This window comes from Tamandua tetradactyla, chromosome 13, assembly GCF_023851605.1.
Source record: "Tamandua tetradactyla isolate mTamTet1 chromosome 13, mTamTet1.pri, whole genome shotgun sequence".
Lineage (NCBI taxonomy): Eukaryota > Metazoa > Chordata > Mammalia > Pilosa > Myrmecophagidae > Tamandua > Tamandua tetradactyla.
Window position 1 is genome coordinate 88,344,096 of NC_135339.1, and position 16,356 is coordinate 88,360,451.

At 49.3% G+C, this 16,356-nt stretch overlaps 1 protein-coding gene and 1 pseudogene across 5 annotated transcripts in view; both read right to left on the bottom strand.

The window, feature by feature from the left end:
* Window positions 1-16,356, bottom strand: part of UROS (uroporphyrinogen III synthase) — a 39,592-nt gene that overhangs the window by 4,103 nt on the left and 19,133 nt on the right. For 2 of the 5 annotated variants that reach the window (XM_077126379.1, XM_077126378.1), the window contains 3 exons: window positions 13,150-13,224; window positions 2,063-2,143; window positions 111-196 (listed from right to left, as the gene is read on the bottom strand). In XM_077126379.1, the coding sequence (XP_076982494.1) occupies window positions 111-196; window positions 2,063-2,143; window positions 13,150-13,224 (242 nt within the window). Of the gene's footprint in view, window positions 1-110; window positions 197-2,062; window positions 2,144-12,329; window positions 12,669-13,149; window positions 13,225-16,356 lie in introns of those variants that run through there. The other 3 variants (XM_077126380.1, XM_077126381.1, XM_077126382.1) reach the window with 3 other exon arrangements.
* LOC143654434 (small ribosomal subunit protein eS24 pseudogene) lies at window positions 2,191-6,884 on the bottom strand (annotated as a pseudogene).

A 16,356-nucleotide genomic window follows, 5' to 3' on the forward strand; every position in this document is an offset into this window, starting at 1 on the left:
GTGGCCCCATGGTTAGATTCAACGTCTGGGTGGTAGGCACAACTCATCTCTGGGCTTCTGCCAACTTGGGGCTCTGCCCTACCAGAGTTCACCCTGGAAATATCACCTACCAGCTGGGAGAAATAACTCCGCAGGCTCACTTGGATTCCTGGATGTGGAATCTTCTGATAGACAGTTATGCTTTCCATAGGAATGCCTGGACACAATCAAAACCAAACAGACTTCATTGCACTGGGAACACAGTAGCAGCCTCTGCCACCCTGGAACTCAGAGCCCCCCAGAGCAGCACAGCCCAGCTATAAGGGGCTGCTCCTACTCAAATACCATGGGGAGCCCAAGATGTTCTGACTGGCCCTCTTCAGCCTGCTCGACCCAGAGTAGCGACTGCCACGGCAGAGGAGGCAGAGATAGCAGACCAAGGACTAGGGTCCTGAACGTTTTGTTCCCATGTTTCTGTGGATCTGTCCATCCGGGACACCCCCAACCCCACTCCATGAATCCTGTCTTCAGAATCCTACACTGAGGCCAAGGAGTGGTGGAGAGCTCGAGGGAGATCTCCATCCCAAGGGCTGAACCGCAGCCAGGAGGGCAGGCTTTTGGGGTCCTAACACCTTGGTCCTGGCAAGCCTGTGCCAAGAAGCCAGGTTTGAGGTCAGTCTCCAGGAGAGCCACACATCAGGAAAGGGTGTGCCACCCAGAAGCAGGAGCCCCTGCTGCACCCCAGCTCTGCCTCTACCTGGCTGTGGGTTCTGGGGTCAACTGCTCCCTCTCTGGGGCTCAGGGTCCCCATCTGTAAACAAGCTGATCAGTGACTCCGAACATTTCTGGAGCTTCAGGGCTAGATGTGAAGGGAGTGGCAATGAAGTGACTAATGACAATTTATGTCACATGTGAGTTTACGGGGGGGTGGCCCTGCACTATGTGAACCCATATTAGGGTGTGACAGCCCAGGCTTAAGATAATGAAAGGTAACAGCAAAGAAAATCACCTGGAACCCAGAAATAGCAAGATGACTTCAGGAATAAAACAGCAACCTCTCACCACTGCATACCCAAAAAACTAAAGGAATTATCAAACTTCTGATTTATACATGGTTTCTTTAAGGATACCCATGGTTTCTTTAAGGATACTTTCTCTTTTTTTCCCTGGGTATTTTTTGGTTCTAGAAAGGCAACTACCCATGCTGGTCATATCACCTCATGTCCTCTGCCCTTAAACCTGGGAGCAGTGATTAGACAGATGGAAACACTGACAACATCAGTAGGCAAGAAAAGGGACAGGAAGGGAAAATAACAATGTCTGAGATCCCCCTGGCTGCCTTCTCACATGTGGACTGGGACAGGTGTAAAACATGGAGAGAAACAAGAACAAACTTGGTTATAAGAGATTAGTAGCAGGTCCATGAACTGCTTGCTTTCTGAGCCAGGCATCAAACCACAATGTCATGGCGACTCTATGCAGTAAATACTATGCTTATACCCATTTCATAGACAAGGGATGCTGAAGCAGAGACTGTGTCACCTGCCCTGGACCACACAGCTAACGGCCTGCAGAAGGAGAATTCTCCATCTCATGCTCAAGTTCATACCCCAGTTGTTGGTTACCCCTAGCTCCCAGAATAGGTGTAAGCTGAGCACCTGGGACAGCTGAGCATGGGCTGGGCCTAGACAGACAGGGCCCTGGAGTGACTGGGGAGGGGGTGGGGGGCTGAGGACGCTGTGTGCTGCTGGAAGATGAGCTTCACCTTCCGACTTTCTTCCATGTGAGGAGATGTGCAGGCCCCACGGAAAACCAGATTCAGTGGCTCATCACCTCAGTTAATCCGTGCGAGGTCACCTCCACCACCCACCACTCATATCCCCCCTTGGGGGGAAGCTCCCAGTTTGGGCCGGGCAGGCTGAGGAGGGCAGGTGCACCCAGGCCATCTCGGGGGGCCCTCCAGCCCAGACCTGGGCTCCCTCGTGTGGTCTCTGTGGCTGGCCACGTCCATTGCTGAGAAGGGCATGGCAGACCCCAAAGAGGCAAGGGGGGTATAACCCCATGAGCTGTGTGTCCCAATCACCTTTGTCCTTGAGCATTTTTGGCAGAGTTTCTCCTTTTAGGGTCCCGCAGGGGAAGAGCAGAGGCAACACTGATGACTCCCCTGTGAATAAATAAACAGACTTTGTAACAAGATAACTCTGGGCAGGTGGGAGCTGCTATGCACAGGGCGCGGGGAGGGGCAGCTCCACTGAAGATGAGCCAGCAGGATTCTGGCCTGGATCTGCTCCTGGGGTCTCAGTTTCTGCATCTGCACAGCAGGGAGGGAAGTGCCACCTGGCCAGTATTGATGGGTTAGGATATGAAGAGCTTAGGAGGTAAAGTGGGCAGAAGTGCTTAGAGACAGTGACATGCACCCCAATGAGGGGTGGCTGTTGGCCACGCTCTTTAGACCCCTCCATCCTAACGCCCCCGGGACAGCACCGCTCTCTCCTATGCGGGGTTTACACTTTGCAGTCAGAAAGCTAAAGGTGAGGCCCGGTGTGGCATCCGAGTGTAACTGAGAAGTTAGGATTTAAGGGATGATTTTGATTACTGAATCATTTTATAGATATTCCTTTTTGCTTTCTGGTATATGGGAGTAGACAGAGACAAATACCTGAAATCTCTGAACTGTAATCCAGCTGCCTTGATCTCTGATAATGATGGTTCGGCCGTTATCTTGTGTCCTTCTGACTGTAAAAACCTTGTGACTGACCCTCATTTGTACTCATTTTATCCAGTTTTTCAACTTTTGCAGGAGCTTTCCCTAGCTCCCGCCTGGGGTCTTCCTCGCAGCGAGACAGGGGAACTCCGTAGCCGACCGGTCCCGGGGACTCGAAGGTCTGGAGGGCGCGCGAGACGAGTCGGGGGAACTGATGGGGCTGGCAAGGCGTCGCGCACCAGAACGTTTATTAGTGGAAGTACAGAGCTTTATATAGTGGCGAGGCGGAAATGGGGGGGGGCCAGGGGAGGCGCGCTGTGTGATTGGTGAGGAGGCTAAGGGGTGGCAGCGAGGGATTGGGTGAGCTGAGAGCAGAAAGGTCCAATGGGATAGCTTGAATATGTTGCTAGGCAGAGAGCTAGAGGAACGGGGCCGAAATTACATCCGGCAAACTTTGGAGTTTTGTGATCATTAAAGACAGCCCTTAATGTTTATTAATGAAGAGCCTTGGGTCAGCCCAGAACTGACCACCCCAAGTTCAAAGTTATCTTGATAACAGAAGCTGGATCTAAGCAAAACAGGCCCAAGTGACGTGCACAGTAGCTCAGACTCTAACCTCCAAGTCACTTACTCCTTATTACAACAGTAAAAATCATGCCAAGTATCATAAGAAGGCTACCGTTTTCTTACATTCTGTCACTAAGCATGTAAGCACAATAATTAAAGCACCTCTAATTCCATCATCTGGAATTAGATGCACATTATCCTAAAACCTACCCATCTCTTAATGCCATAAAACTATCAGAATTACTGTAGTTTGGGGAGGCAGATTTTTGGATCAACAGGGCATCTGATCTGCTTTGCACCAAGTAATTAACTTTTTCTGTCTTTGAAACCCCTGTGTCTCATTGAACGCATTGGGCAAACTCTTGGAACTGTAGTCCAGGTGTATTCCTGTTACCGCCATTGTACGGTGACATAAGCACATACCTCCTACCCCCAGAGATGGTCCTGGGTGGAACCAGCCGTGCTGGAGGCGGGGCTCGCACTCAGGAGGAGGCAGGGAAATGGTGGCCAAGAGTGCCTCTTCCCACCATGCCCCTGGCCCTTATGCCAAGTGCCCAAAGGGCTGATGGAAGGGCCTGGGGTGAGTCTCACCTGTCTCCAGCCCCCATCCACACCACCTCTCTGGGAAGACTTCCAGGCATTTTCAGCTCTGAGCTGCTAGCAGGATTGTGAAGACAGCAATGTGACTTGAACACCCGTTTGCAACATTCCCATCCAAAGAAAACTGTTGGGCTGTCAGATGCCAGAATCATCCCCAAGTATGAAAGTATTTTGATACAGCCAACCATTTCTCCCTTTTCATGTTTCCACTGTTTGTAAGAAATTTTAATGGGTATTGGTCATGCACAAACAGTCTTCTGGTGACAGCGATCAGAGGAAGACACAAAACAGACTCTTCCCACTCAGCGTCATCTCCACAAAGGAGCAGCTCAACACCAGCATAAGTGTACACCACTTATTTCAAATTACTAAATACAGGCAGGTGAACATTTTTAAAATTCAAACTGCTCTGCAAATATCAGTACTGTCATAAAAGAATATAATGAATCAAGAAGAATTTAAATATGGATAAAAGATGACCACTAATTTCTCCTTTCCAGCATATCTGTAGATGCTTTCTCTAGGTAAGTATTTTCAAAGCCCATATTCAGGTGCTTTTTTTCTTAACCAGAGCCCAGGTGTCCCTTGGGTGAGGGTGGGTGGTGGTGCAGGTTCCAGGGGCTAACAGGTCCTTCCCAGCTGCTTGCTCTTGGGTAATTGTGGGACTCCAGGAGGAAAGCTAAGGACGAACTTTGCAAGGGGCTTTCAGAAGAGTCAACAGTCTCCCCTTGACACTCTTCTGAAGGTCACGTGGAGTACTGTACCACTGCTTCTTGTTCTCTGATTGCTGGTCACTGAGCCACAGACAGAGAGATCCTGCCTGGGATCAGCATGCCAACGGCGACTCGTGGGGTGCAGAGGCTCCTCTCCCCATGTCTTCACCAGGAAGGAGGACTGGGAGGCTGGGCTGAAGACCAGTGACAGCACAGCCTCACAGGGCTGGGCCCCCACTGCCCAAGGGCCTCAGGTCAACAGTGGATCTTTTCACGGTGGCCCCACTAGGGCCCCATGAGTGTTCAGTCCGTTGACGGACTTCAGTGGGAAGGCAGAAGGCAGTTAAAGTTCTCAAAATGTCCTGGCCGAACCCTCCTTTGCTGCTGAGGGGGATCTACTACAACTATAGTTCTTGGGAATTCAAAAAGTCAAAGGCAAATTATCCATCCTTCTGGGATAAGCTTAATGTCTGCGGATTTATCTCCAGCTCAACGAACCAAACTGGCTGGTTCTGCAGGGGTGAGAAACGAGGTATGCCCGGGATGACACTCAGAGAGGAGGGGGCCGGCTCAAAATTGGTGCTCCTTTCCCCAGTTTTTTACTAGGAAGAAAGCCTGGATGGCTGGGCTGCAAGAGCTGAAGACACGGTGTCGAAAATCATATGAGAGTATTATGCAGTTGGGGTGGAGGTGCGATAAGCAGGCACTCTAGGTAATAAAGACAACGAGGCTAATGTGTTAAAATGCCATTTCACTGGGAAACTTGCACACGTCTGTAAACTGCAACAACGCCCAGGTCTGCCACAGGTGAACACGGTTGCGGGAAGCCAGCACTGCGAAGTCAGTGGGCAGTTAACTGCAGATAATCAGGATAACAAAGCGGGAGGGGTGGAAGCACAGCGGGCCAGACTGCGTGGCCCCAGGAACTTCTCGCTTGTCAGATCTGCAGCCCCCCTGCCGGGAGGCCGGTGAAGAGCGCGGTGCAAGGTCGGCCTTCGCCTGAGTCTCGCTCTTTTCTTTTATACAATTTTGCCTTCCTATTTACTTCAGGATAAATGATGAAAACGATATCCAGCAATTTTATTTTCCATTGTGATCAGCAGATAAGTTTTTAAATAATAAAAACATAAGTTGGGGGTCTAAGAAGATCAAAAACAATCCAGCTTTCTTTCCGAGACTGGCCAGCATAGGAGCCACGCGGGCAGTGTCAGCGCGGCCCCGAGCCAGGCCTCTGCACCCCGCGGGCCCCTGCACCTGAGGTCTTCCTGCAGCTAGAGGGAAGGGCAAACACCACCTCACCACAATACCACGTTTTCACGGGTGTGTAATGGGACAATGGGAACCCTGGGCATCAATCTAAATCTGCCCTAACAGCAGACCGATTTCGTTACACTTCCAAGAAACTTCAAATATACTTCAAACAACCAGACATAAAGTTTTTAATTTCATTAACCCTCTGGTGAAATATGTACACAATCACAGATCAGCTCACTGAAGAATCTTTACTCCTTTTTACCAGCACCAACACTGGCCTCTGCAGCGCCCCTGACTTTTTTCATTCTGTTCTTGTGCTCCTTTTGCTGTTTCCTTGAGGTCTTTTTCTTCTCACACAGGCCACGTCTTGCAAGTGTGTGTTTGGGTTCATTTTTCTTTGCATAATTCAAGTAATTATAAATCATGCCAAAATGCCAAAGCCAGTCATCCTGCCACCACCAAAATGGGTTCTGAACCCAAATACAAAGAGGACATCTGGTGGAGTCTAGTACGTCTTGGCAGTTTTACCCGAATTTGTCTTAGGGACTGTTGCCTTTCCAGGGTGAAGGCCATCGATGACCGTCTGCTTCTGCTGACGTAGTCGGTTGGTCATAAACTTCCTAGTCTGGACAGTCACCGTGTCATTCATGTTGGCAGGCGATCCTCAGGCATCCAGGGAGGGGAAAAAAGCTATTTCTCTCTTTTAAAAGTTACCATCGTCCTCTACCTTCTACCATTAGAGGAGATATCCTGGGAGGGAAGGGGAACTGTCAGAACAAGGAGTTATCAGATTAAATGATAAGTACTAAGTTTTAAGTACTTAGAACAATGCTTGTCACTTAGTACTAAATAAGCATACGTTCAATAAAGTAAATTAGCAGCAACTATTGTTGTGTAATGAAGAATGTGGCCGGCCTTTGTCCTGGCTCCTGGAAGAGACCATCTAGATCTCTGGATATTCTTCAGGAGAGGAGCCCAAGACCACCCCTGTAGTTTGTGCTGACATGTCTGGGCGTGTGGGGGGCAGCCACACCAGAAGGACCACCTTGTCTTCAGGGGCTGGGGCTGGGGTCAGGTCCCAGCAGCCAGACCTCTGGGGACAGGAAGGGCTGGAGTGTGTGAGTTCAATGAGTCATGCCTACATGGGGAAACCCCAACAAAAACACTGGACACCTGAAGCTCAGGTGGGCTTCCCTGGTGTAGCATACTCATCCACGTGCGGGGTGTGGGGTGTGGGGGGGCAGAACGTGTGACACACCCCGACTCCGCAGGGACAGGTTGCGGGAGCATCACATCAGGCCTTGCCCTATGTATCTCTGCTTCTGGTTCCTTTTGATCTGTACCCTTTTTGTCGTAATAAAACTGTAAATGTAAGTACAGTGCTTTCTTGAGCTCTGCGAGTCAGTCTAGTGAATTGTTACCTGAGTTAACCAATTTGTAACCACTCGGTCAGAAGTGTGGGTGACCTGGGAACCCCCCAGCTTGCGGCTGGTGTCTAGGGTGAGGTCATTCTTATGGGCCCTGTGCCTTGGCCTGCGGGTTCTGCCCTCACTCCTCACGCCACGCGGGCTCAGAGCTGACCTGCATCACGGCCATGAGCCGGGCTCTGGACTTCAAGCACTGGAAGTAAACCCTTGGCTCTCAGAACTGAACTTCAGTGTTTCCTGAGGGAGAAAATCATGACTGCCATGGCAAAACCCACGTGAAGGGCCTTATTAGCAGTTAATGTGGATTTTTATTTGGAAATTCACTTTCAAATTGAAGAAGTATTAGGACCACAGACATGCTGGTGATACAGGAGAGGAAGTAAAGGCTTTGCAGAGAACACAGAGCAGTTTTCTCAGGACAGGGGCTGAGGGTAACGTCTCCCCTTCTAAGCCTCCAGGCAGTTGACGGAGACCCCACGTGCTCTCTCAGAAGTGGCACGGATCTTCTCTGCCTGGTGGAACAGCAGCAGCTTGATGGCGCTGGACCTTATAATGAGGAAAGGCCCAGACAGCTCCCTTCCATCTGCTTCCAGAACTAATGAGTCACCTGTGAGCACAGCTAAATCATCTGTCCTGAAAAGAAGCTGGAGCCACTTATTCCATTAAGAAGCTAATTGTAACCCCTCTCTTATATAAGCAATAATTCTTTTCCATAAAACCTGGCACTTATTCCAGGATGGAATGCCAGATCTACTGTTATAGGAGAGTCTACATTTTTAAAGACAGGGTTTGATACTGTCACCCCTCTGAACCACAGAACAAAAAGCCTGGAGCTGGGCCATCCTGAGACCCTGGGGAAATGGCCAAATGGGGCTGGGGTCTCAGAACAGGTCTCACCTTGCCTGGAGCACCTGCCATTGACACCCGCAGCTCAGCAGCCAGATTTCAACACTTGGCTGCTCAAAAGTGAGCAATCAGCACAAAAAAGTGGCTTCTCGGTGACCCACAGTCCTGAAGCTTCCACAAGAAGCAACAAGGCACCCATCAGGGGTCTTTTCTTAAGAAGATACACAATTGCTCGGCCTCATGTGCTCTTCTAGTTTGCTTCTAAAAGCACTTCTTCATAAAAGGATATCAAGGAAACTCCTCCGAGAGGCCAGGCTGAACGTGCCTGCCCTTGGACAGAGCCTTTCCTCATAGCACAGATGGCTGGAGAAGAAAGGATCCAACAGACATTATTAGCAGGATGTTATCCACATGGTGATAATACACTCCAAATTAAGTCTCCTGCATCACATGTTTTCAACTTCAAAATGTCCAGCAGTTCTGGCTTATAAAGTGTTCTACAGAAGCCCAGCCGCAGTGATCTTTAAGTATAGGTGGTTAGACAGAGGGCCTAAAGACTGTGTGGCTCCCCCAGGTGCAGCTCCATCTGCCTGCGGGCACAGCCCTCATCCCCCTGCCCTGTGTTCTAGTTTGCTAGCTGCTGGAATGCAATATACCAAAACGGAGTGGCTTTTAAAAAGGGGAATTTAATGAGTTGCTAGTTTACAGTTCTAAGGCCAAGAAAATGTCCCAATTAAAACAAGTCTATAGAAATGTCCAATCGAAGGCATCAAGGGAAAGATACCTTGGTTCAAGAAGGCCGATGAAGTTCAGGGTTTCTCTCTCAAGTGAGACGGCACATGGTAAACACAGTCAGGGCTTCTCTCTCAGCTGGAAGGGCACATGGCAAATACGGCATCATCTGCTAGCTTTCTCTCCTGCTTCCTATTTCATGAAGCTCCCTGGGAGGCATTTTCCTTCTTCATCTCCAAAGGTTGCTGGCTCGTGGACTCTCTGCATCTCATGGCTTCATCATTCTGCTCTCTCTGAATCTCTCTGAATCTCCAAAATGTTTCCTCTTTTATAGGACTTCAGAAACTAATCAAAACCCACTCAAATGGGTGGAGACATGTCATCCCCTAATCCAGTTTAACAACCATTCTTAACTAAATCACATCAACCAGGGAGATGATCTCATTACAGTTTCAAACATACAGTACTGAATAGAGATTATTCTACCTTTACGAAATGGCATTTATATTAAAACATGGCTTTCTTAGGGGGCATATATACTTTCAAACCAGCACACCCTGTATCATGAGGATGCAGTTAAACCTGACACACCACCAAGAGAATTCAAGTCAGCATTAAGGATGGGAGAGGAATGCGCTCCCAGAACCAGATTTTCTCACTTAAAGGACTCCTTTAACACTTCCACCCGATGGAAGGGACTGAGTATATTTAGGGCTAAAGTAACTTCTGTAGCATGACAGGACAAGGGAATTAGGAAGAGCCTTGCAGTCGGACAGTCCTGGGTCTGAAACCTGGGCCGGCACCTGACCTGATCTATTACTTTGGACAAGCCACCCCCTCTCAGAAGCTCTGGTTCTTCACCATAAAGGGCCAATATAATCTCCCTATGACATGGGCTTGGTATGATAATGGAGTCGACAATTCAGGATGATTTAAACCAAATGCCATACATGTAGGGCACACAACAGGCCCTCTGCCTGGCCACTACTCCTTATGCAACTCAGAGGGTGGGAGTGCCCTGCTGGTTATGCCCCCCCGAGTCCCCAGGGCCACTCTGGGAAGCAGCTGGGCCTGAGAGCCCTGGAGCTGGGTAAGCTGTAGGGACCTACCATGGTATCCCAAGGCCTGTCTTTCCCTTTCTTTAGTTTGGTGGTATCTCTTTAAATTATTAAAAATACCTTCTTCTTACTACGGGATGTGCTTATGAGAAACTCCCACAGAGTTCCAGGGGCTCCCTTTTGTGCCTGATCGTGGTGGAAGGTAGCAAGGCCTGGGCTGGTGCCAAAGAGAGGGAGCAGACAGCACTGGACCCCCGTCTCAGCAGCAACCACTCGGCCCGAGTTGGGCCCTCCCAGGTGTAGGAAGGGGCGGCAGTCCCTCCCAGGCTCTTGAATACGGTCAGCAGTAACTCAGCCAGCCGTGCAGTTCTGTCACTACCTGCTCCCGCATGCCCCACCTCTCCAGCTTCCCTGGACAACCCTTTCCTTGCACTTTCTCTTCCCCAGGACCCCTCTCTGCTCCAGCAGCTGTCTTTGGGTGGAATGGCTTGGTCATCAGCACTGCCTGTGAAAGTCCTGTCCTGTCTGTGGGATGGCATGTGATGAGAATGTCATGTGTTTTGTTCTTTTGCATATAGTTCCTATGACCTCCGCCTTCTTTGGGCATGCAACCCCTCATACATACTGTCCACCCCAGCTGTAGCACTTACTGGGACCCCCCCTCCCTGATTCCCTACTTCCTAAGCTGGGAGTCTCCAGAAGGCAAGAATGGTATCTAATCTGTTTCTGTCCTCATTCCCCTCCCCAGGCCACAAGCCTTGCAAACGACCTGATACACAGCTGTTGCCAGGATGATGTTTGCTGAACCATGTTGAATGGATTTGGTCTCAGTGTTCTGTGGGATGGAATACTGAGGAGGGGTGGGGATGAGAGAGGCCTCAGTCAGGGCATAAAGTGCCAGCCAGATAAGCCTCTCCAAGTGGATGCACACATACTGCTGAGAGCTCAGGCAGGGGGCTTCTCAATGGCTGTCTCACTCTGTGGCCAGAGTTTTCCTCTGCAGGAGTGCAAGCAGAAAAGGCCTGTGCAGAGCTTCAAAGTCGGCACCCGGGGAACCTCTGCAGGCCCTTGGCAGCTCTGCTCTTATCACAGTCAGGGGCACTAACCTCACCACTCTGACCCCCCCACCCCTGGGGGAGCCCCTATCACTCTAAACCAGAGTGGAGGTGGTATTCAGCTGGCAACCCCTGGAGGGCAGGTGCAGGGAGGCTCCCAGTTAGAAGCCGGTGGTGCAGGGTCAGGGCAGTCCCGAGTCTGAGTACCAACGCTGCCGCTTCGTAGCTCTGTGATGCTGGACCCTCTAAGCCTCTGTAACTGCTCTGCCCACAGAACCCTCCACGGGAATACTCTTCTGTGCTGTCCAGCCATGACTGATGGCTGAGCACATGCGATGTGCCTAGTGGGACCAGGGACCTGAGTTTTAAATTTTTTTAATTTTAAAAATTAAAAAATTTCAATTCAAATTTCAGTAGCCACGTGCAGCTAGTGGCTGCCATACTGGACAGCACAGCGTATCATGGAGCTGGCCGCCTGCACAGGGTTGTGGTGATGGGGAAGTGAGAGGACGCAGCGAAGAATCTAAGTTCCTGAGGCATACTGGGCACTCAATGATTTGTTTTTGATGTTAACACAGAGCTTCTGATGACTCAGAAAAGGTAAGATTCAAAACTGTTTAAAGGAACTGGGGTCCTTGGGAAGCACTGGCACCCAGTAGTGGCTCTGCTGGCTCTGAGTGCCTGCTCCTCTCCACTGCAGACGGCTTTAACCAGGGCCCAAGTGAGCCCCAGGGACCCTGTGCAGGGGAGGAAGGCAGGGCTTTTCCCAGGACAAGCTGCCAGTGGGAAAAGAACTAGAGAACCTTCAGGGAATGGTAATGGCTTATGCCAGGGGAACTCCTGTAACCTTAGTGAGCAAGTCTGCAGATAAAGAAAGGCCAAGATCGTCTTGAGAAGGGTTTAACTCCATGCCTAAAAAACAAAACCATCCATCGCGATCTTGGAAGCGATGAAATACCTATTTAAGGATGTTCTCTCTCCCTCCCACCCTGGTATCACTACCCAGAGAGCAAACTCGCCCCTCTTCAGAGAAAATCCTTGGGCGTCACAGTTCACCCAACCTAGAGTCCAGCTGTTGTGGATGGGGTCAGCATGCCTGCCCGCTCACTGTCCAGCTGTTGTGGATGGGGTCAGCACGCCTGCCCGCTCACTGTCCAGCTGTTGTGGGTGGGGTCAGCACGCCTGCCCGCTCACTGTCCAGCTGTTGTGGGTGGGGTCAGCACGCCTGACCGCTCACTGTCCAGCTGTTGTGGGTGGGGTCAGCACGCCTGCCCGCTCACTGTCCAGCTGTTGTGGATGGGGTCAGCACGCCTGCCCGCTCACTGTCCAGCTGTTGTGGATGGGGTCAGCACGCCTGCCCGCTCACTGTCCAGCTGTTGTGGATGGGGTCAGCACGCCTGCTCGCTCAATGTCCAGCTCTTGTGGATGGGGTCAGCATGCCTGCCCGCTCACTGTCCAGCTGTTGTGGATGGGGTCAGCATGCCTGCCCACTCACTGCCCAGAGCTGCTGACTCGCTACAGCGGCGGAGGTGGGGAGTTCACAGAGAGCCCACAAAGCCAAAACATCTGGGCCAAAAGATGGTCTGGCAGACCCTGGTCTCAGGACTACGGCTCGGACCTCCTCTTCAGGACTGCAAGGCAGGCTCATCCTGCTCACTCTTCCGTACGGGTTTGTGAAGTCCCACCTATGTCCAGGGGCGTTAAATGCTGGGTGGAAGAGCATGTGCCTGGAGCTGGATAAGACATGGAAGGAAGAGAGTGGGGCCTTCCCACCTTCTCTCTAGAGTCTTTGCCCATTCTTCTTCAGAAGTCTAAAATGCCATCATTAGTTTAAGGCTTGATCCCTGCTTAAATGTAAGCATCTCAGAACCAGTGCCATTTTAAGTACCAGGCCTTGTGCAGAGCCAGCTCTCCACCTCGGAACGAGTTTTCAGGGAGGGGATGCAGGCCCCCGTGCAACCAGTTCAGGCGGTCTCTGTTCTGGTTTTGTCTGTTTTGTGTGTATTATGGTCAAATTGTCTCGGTCTTTTGGTCTGGAGGTAGAAGGAGGTGGGGCTAGATCTCCAGCCAACTTAGCCACACAGAAATACATGGAGAGGTTTACATGCTGTGCCGCAGCCAATCTCCCCAGGGAGAATGCCACTTCTCTAGGTAGTAGGTGTGAGATCAACACAAAATAAATGGGCTTCATTTGGGTAAATTTTTTCTACTTACTGGAACAAATATATTCCGCGAGCTTTTCTGCATTTCCACAGTTTTCTCCTTCTGTATCCAGGCCAATTTTACTCACTGGAAAACAACAAAAGAGTTGTATTTCTTTACCTGGTGACTGAAATCCTTTTGTACTTTTGTTTTTTTCATGTGTAAATACACAGGTGTGCACTTTACAAGTCACACAGAAAAGCCTCTGCGTGAAGCAGCTTGTCAAGATCACAGGCCCTGCAAGACCCAAGGGGCCCACTCTTCCCGGATGTGAGGTGGGGGGCAGGCACTAGCTTCCCTGAGCCCCACGCTGCTCATGTGTAAGTGGGAAACACGGGTCATGGGGGCCCATTCTAAGGATTACTGAAGGCGCTAAGAATAAACTTCTTATAGTCTTGGAAAAGCCAGGCAAAGACTGTTTTCTTCCCCCGAGCGACTTCACAGCCAACTGGGAGATGGTGGGCATTTGGGATCCTGCGTTTCGCAGGGGTCTGTTTTACCCCTCATTCTGTGAGGGAGGCGAGGCCAGCCCCCATTCCGAAGGTGTCCTGGACTGGCAAGGCCAGACGAAATGGAAGGGAGGGGAGGAAAGGGTCCATAACCATCTGCCAACGGGGACTCAGATTGTGCCTGCAGCTTGCTCGGGTGAAGGAACGTGACCACTTTTTTTTTAAATTAGAGAAGTTGTGGGTTTACAGAACAATCATGCATAAAATACATTCCCCATACACTACCCCACCACCAACACTTGCGCTGGTGTGGAAAGTTTGTTACAACTGATAACACTTTTGTTAGAATCCTACTATTTTTTTTAACATTAGCTACATTTGTTACTATTGATGAAAGATTATTGAACTAGTATTGTAACTACTGTCCACAGTTTACATAAGGATATTTTCCCCCATATTCCTGACCTATTATTAATATTTTTCATGAATGTCTTCTATTACTCATCTACCCACACACTGGATAAAGGGAGTGTCGGTCCCAAGGTTTTGACACATATGGTCACATGATAAAAGCTATGTGGTTATACAATCATTGTCAAAGATCAAGGCTCCAGGATTTCAGTTCAATACTTTTAGGCATTTTCTTCTGGCTATTCCAATATACTAGAAACTAAAAAGAAATACCTATATAATGAGTCAGTAGTTATAATCATTTGTTAAACTCTAATTTCTCAGTTATACCTCCTCCCTCTAACTTAATCATTCTCTCAATCTTCAGGTATATCTGGGCTAATGACCATTTTAACTTCTTTGTGCTGGAAAGGGGTGTTGACCTTACAGGGTAGAGGTATGAAACTGGTTGATGTTCCTGGAGATACTATACCTCTGGGTTTCAGGGCTTCTCTGGCATAGGAATAATTTGGAGGCTTTAGGTTTCTGAAAAAATAAATGTACTGGCAAAACATTTATAGAGTCTTAGATAGAACCCAGGGTATTCTTAGGGCTTTCAGGAATATTGCTGCTTGGGTGTGCCCTTTTGTGAGACTCCTGCTCTTGAACTGAGTGAGAACCAGACAGAGCCAGGCTCCACTGCCTTTTGCCACAAAGCTAATACTTGCTCTTTCTACCAATACAGTCATTGAAAGAGGGGCCCGGGGGCCAGCTTGGTCACTGCTCACTCCTTGTTTCTCTGAGAAGAAGTACTGTGGGCATTCCATCTCAGAGTCATGTAAGAGGCTGGTTAATAACAAACTGCAGCTGCAATGTCAACACCTGCAGCTTTTCATTTAAAGGTCCTGGCAAAACGTGCTGCATCAAAGAGAAAGAAGTCACATGCAGCTGTGAGCTATTCAGAAGCAACACTTGCCTGCCCCGGCTGGGCCTCCTCTCCTGTTGGAGGTAAGAAGGTCTAAATGCCACAAAGAACCCTGAAAGATCCCCAGGAACTGATCCGTAAATAAGTTCTTGCAATGATGTTGGAACTTTGTGTTGATACTCATCTGCATGTCTCTCTGAGTAACTTGACAGTAGGAGCCTTACCTGGGCTGCTACTGGTTCTCGTGTACTGTGTCATTTGGTGCCTGAGAGCTATAGACCACTGAGACAGAGGAAACTGAGGCTCTGCCTGTGAGGGGAGGGACTGGCTCCCTGCGGCCTGCAAAAGGCTCTCTCTGCATGCTTGGGGAATACAGGGGATACATGTCTAGTGCAAGGCCTCAGCCCCTGCATGGCAGAGCCAGAATGCAAACCTAGGGGTGGCCAGGCTGGCTCTGCTCTAGTGGGTACCAGTGACTCACAGTGAAACTTCACATTACTTACAACCATGTTCAGTAAACAAGCTGATCGCAGACAACCTGACACATCAGTTGTTTTTGTTTTTGTTTTTTACATTGAACTCCATCACAATGGATCCAATTTTCTGGGCTAGTGTAAACATGGAGGGCAAAAGCCCCTGCTTGCCGATGCCAAGGCTAAAAAGGTAAAAGGTACTATTCGGTGAATCTGAAGGTAAAGTAAAATTCTTTGTATAAAAGCAAATTAGGAAGAACAAGAAATGACATTTGAAGACAAGGTGATGGTTAAGATGATTTCTGTAAAATTTCTCTTTTCCCAAAGGGTGTGGGCAAACATGGCAATGAAGACATTTAAAAATAGCTATGGCTTGAAAAATGGTAAAATTTCTGAATACTTATGTCAGTGGGGTCTAGTGGCTTCGGAACCTGCAGTCATGCATTCAAATAGCAGCTGCAGCACTTTCTAAGTGTGTGACTGGCAAATCATGAACTCTCCCTTAGGCTCACTTTTTCATTCTTTTTTTTAAATAAGGAGAACAGGCTTACTAAAACCTTCCCTACGAAAATCAGGACGCATAGAGAAAGTGCACAGCACAGTGCTGCGGCATAATGAAGGCTCAAACGCAGTAGCTGTTAACCAGGATGCTGATAACTGTAGATGAGAATTTGCCCCAACACTGCAAATATATGTACTTCCTGATGAAGTTATCGTACAACCAGTCTTTCTATGATTTGGGTTGAGTTGTTAATTTTTAAGCTATTTTCCAGGGGGCAATTGGTTTGGACTTACGGAGCCAAGCAATAGGGCCACTAAAAGGCTCCCAGGTATCAAGCCTGCAAATCAGCACACCTCACCTCAGGTGGTCAATGGATGAGTTTTTCCCCAGGGGTGAGTCTTTGGCTATCAGCCCACAAGTCAACCAACTCTGATTCTTCAAAACAAATGGAAATCTTATTAAAATAGGCATGAATTACCC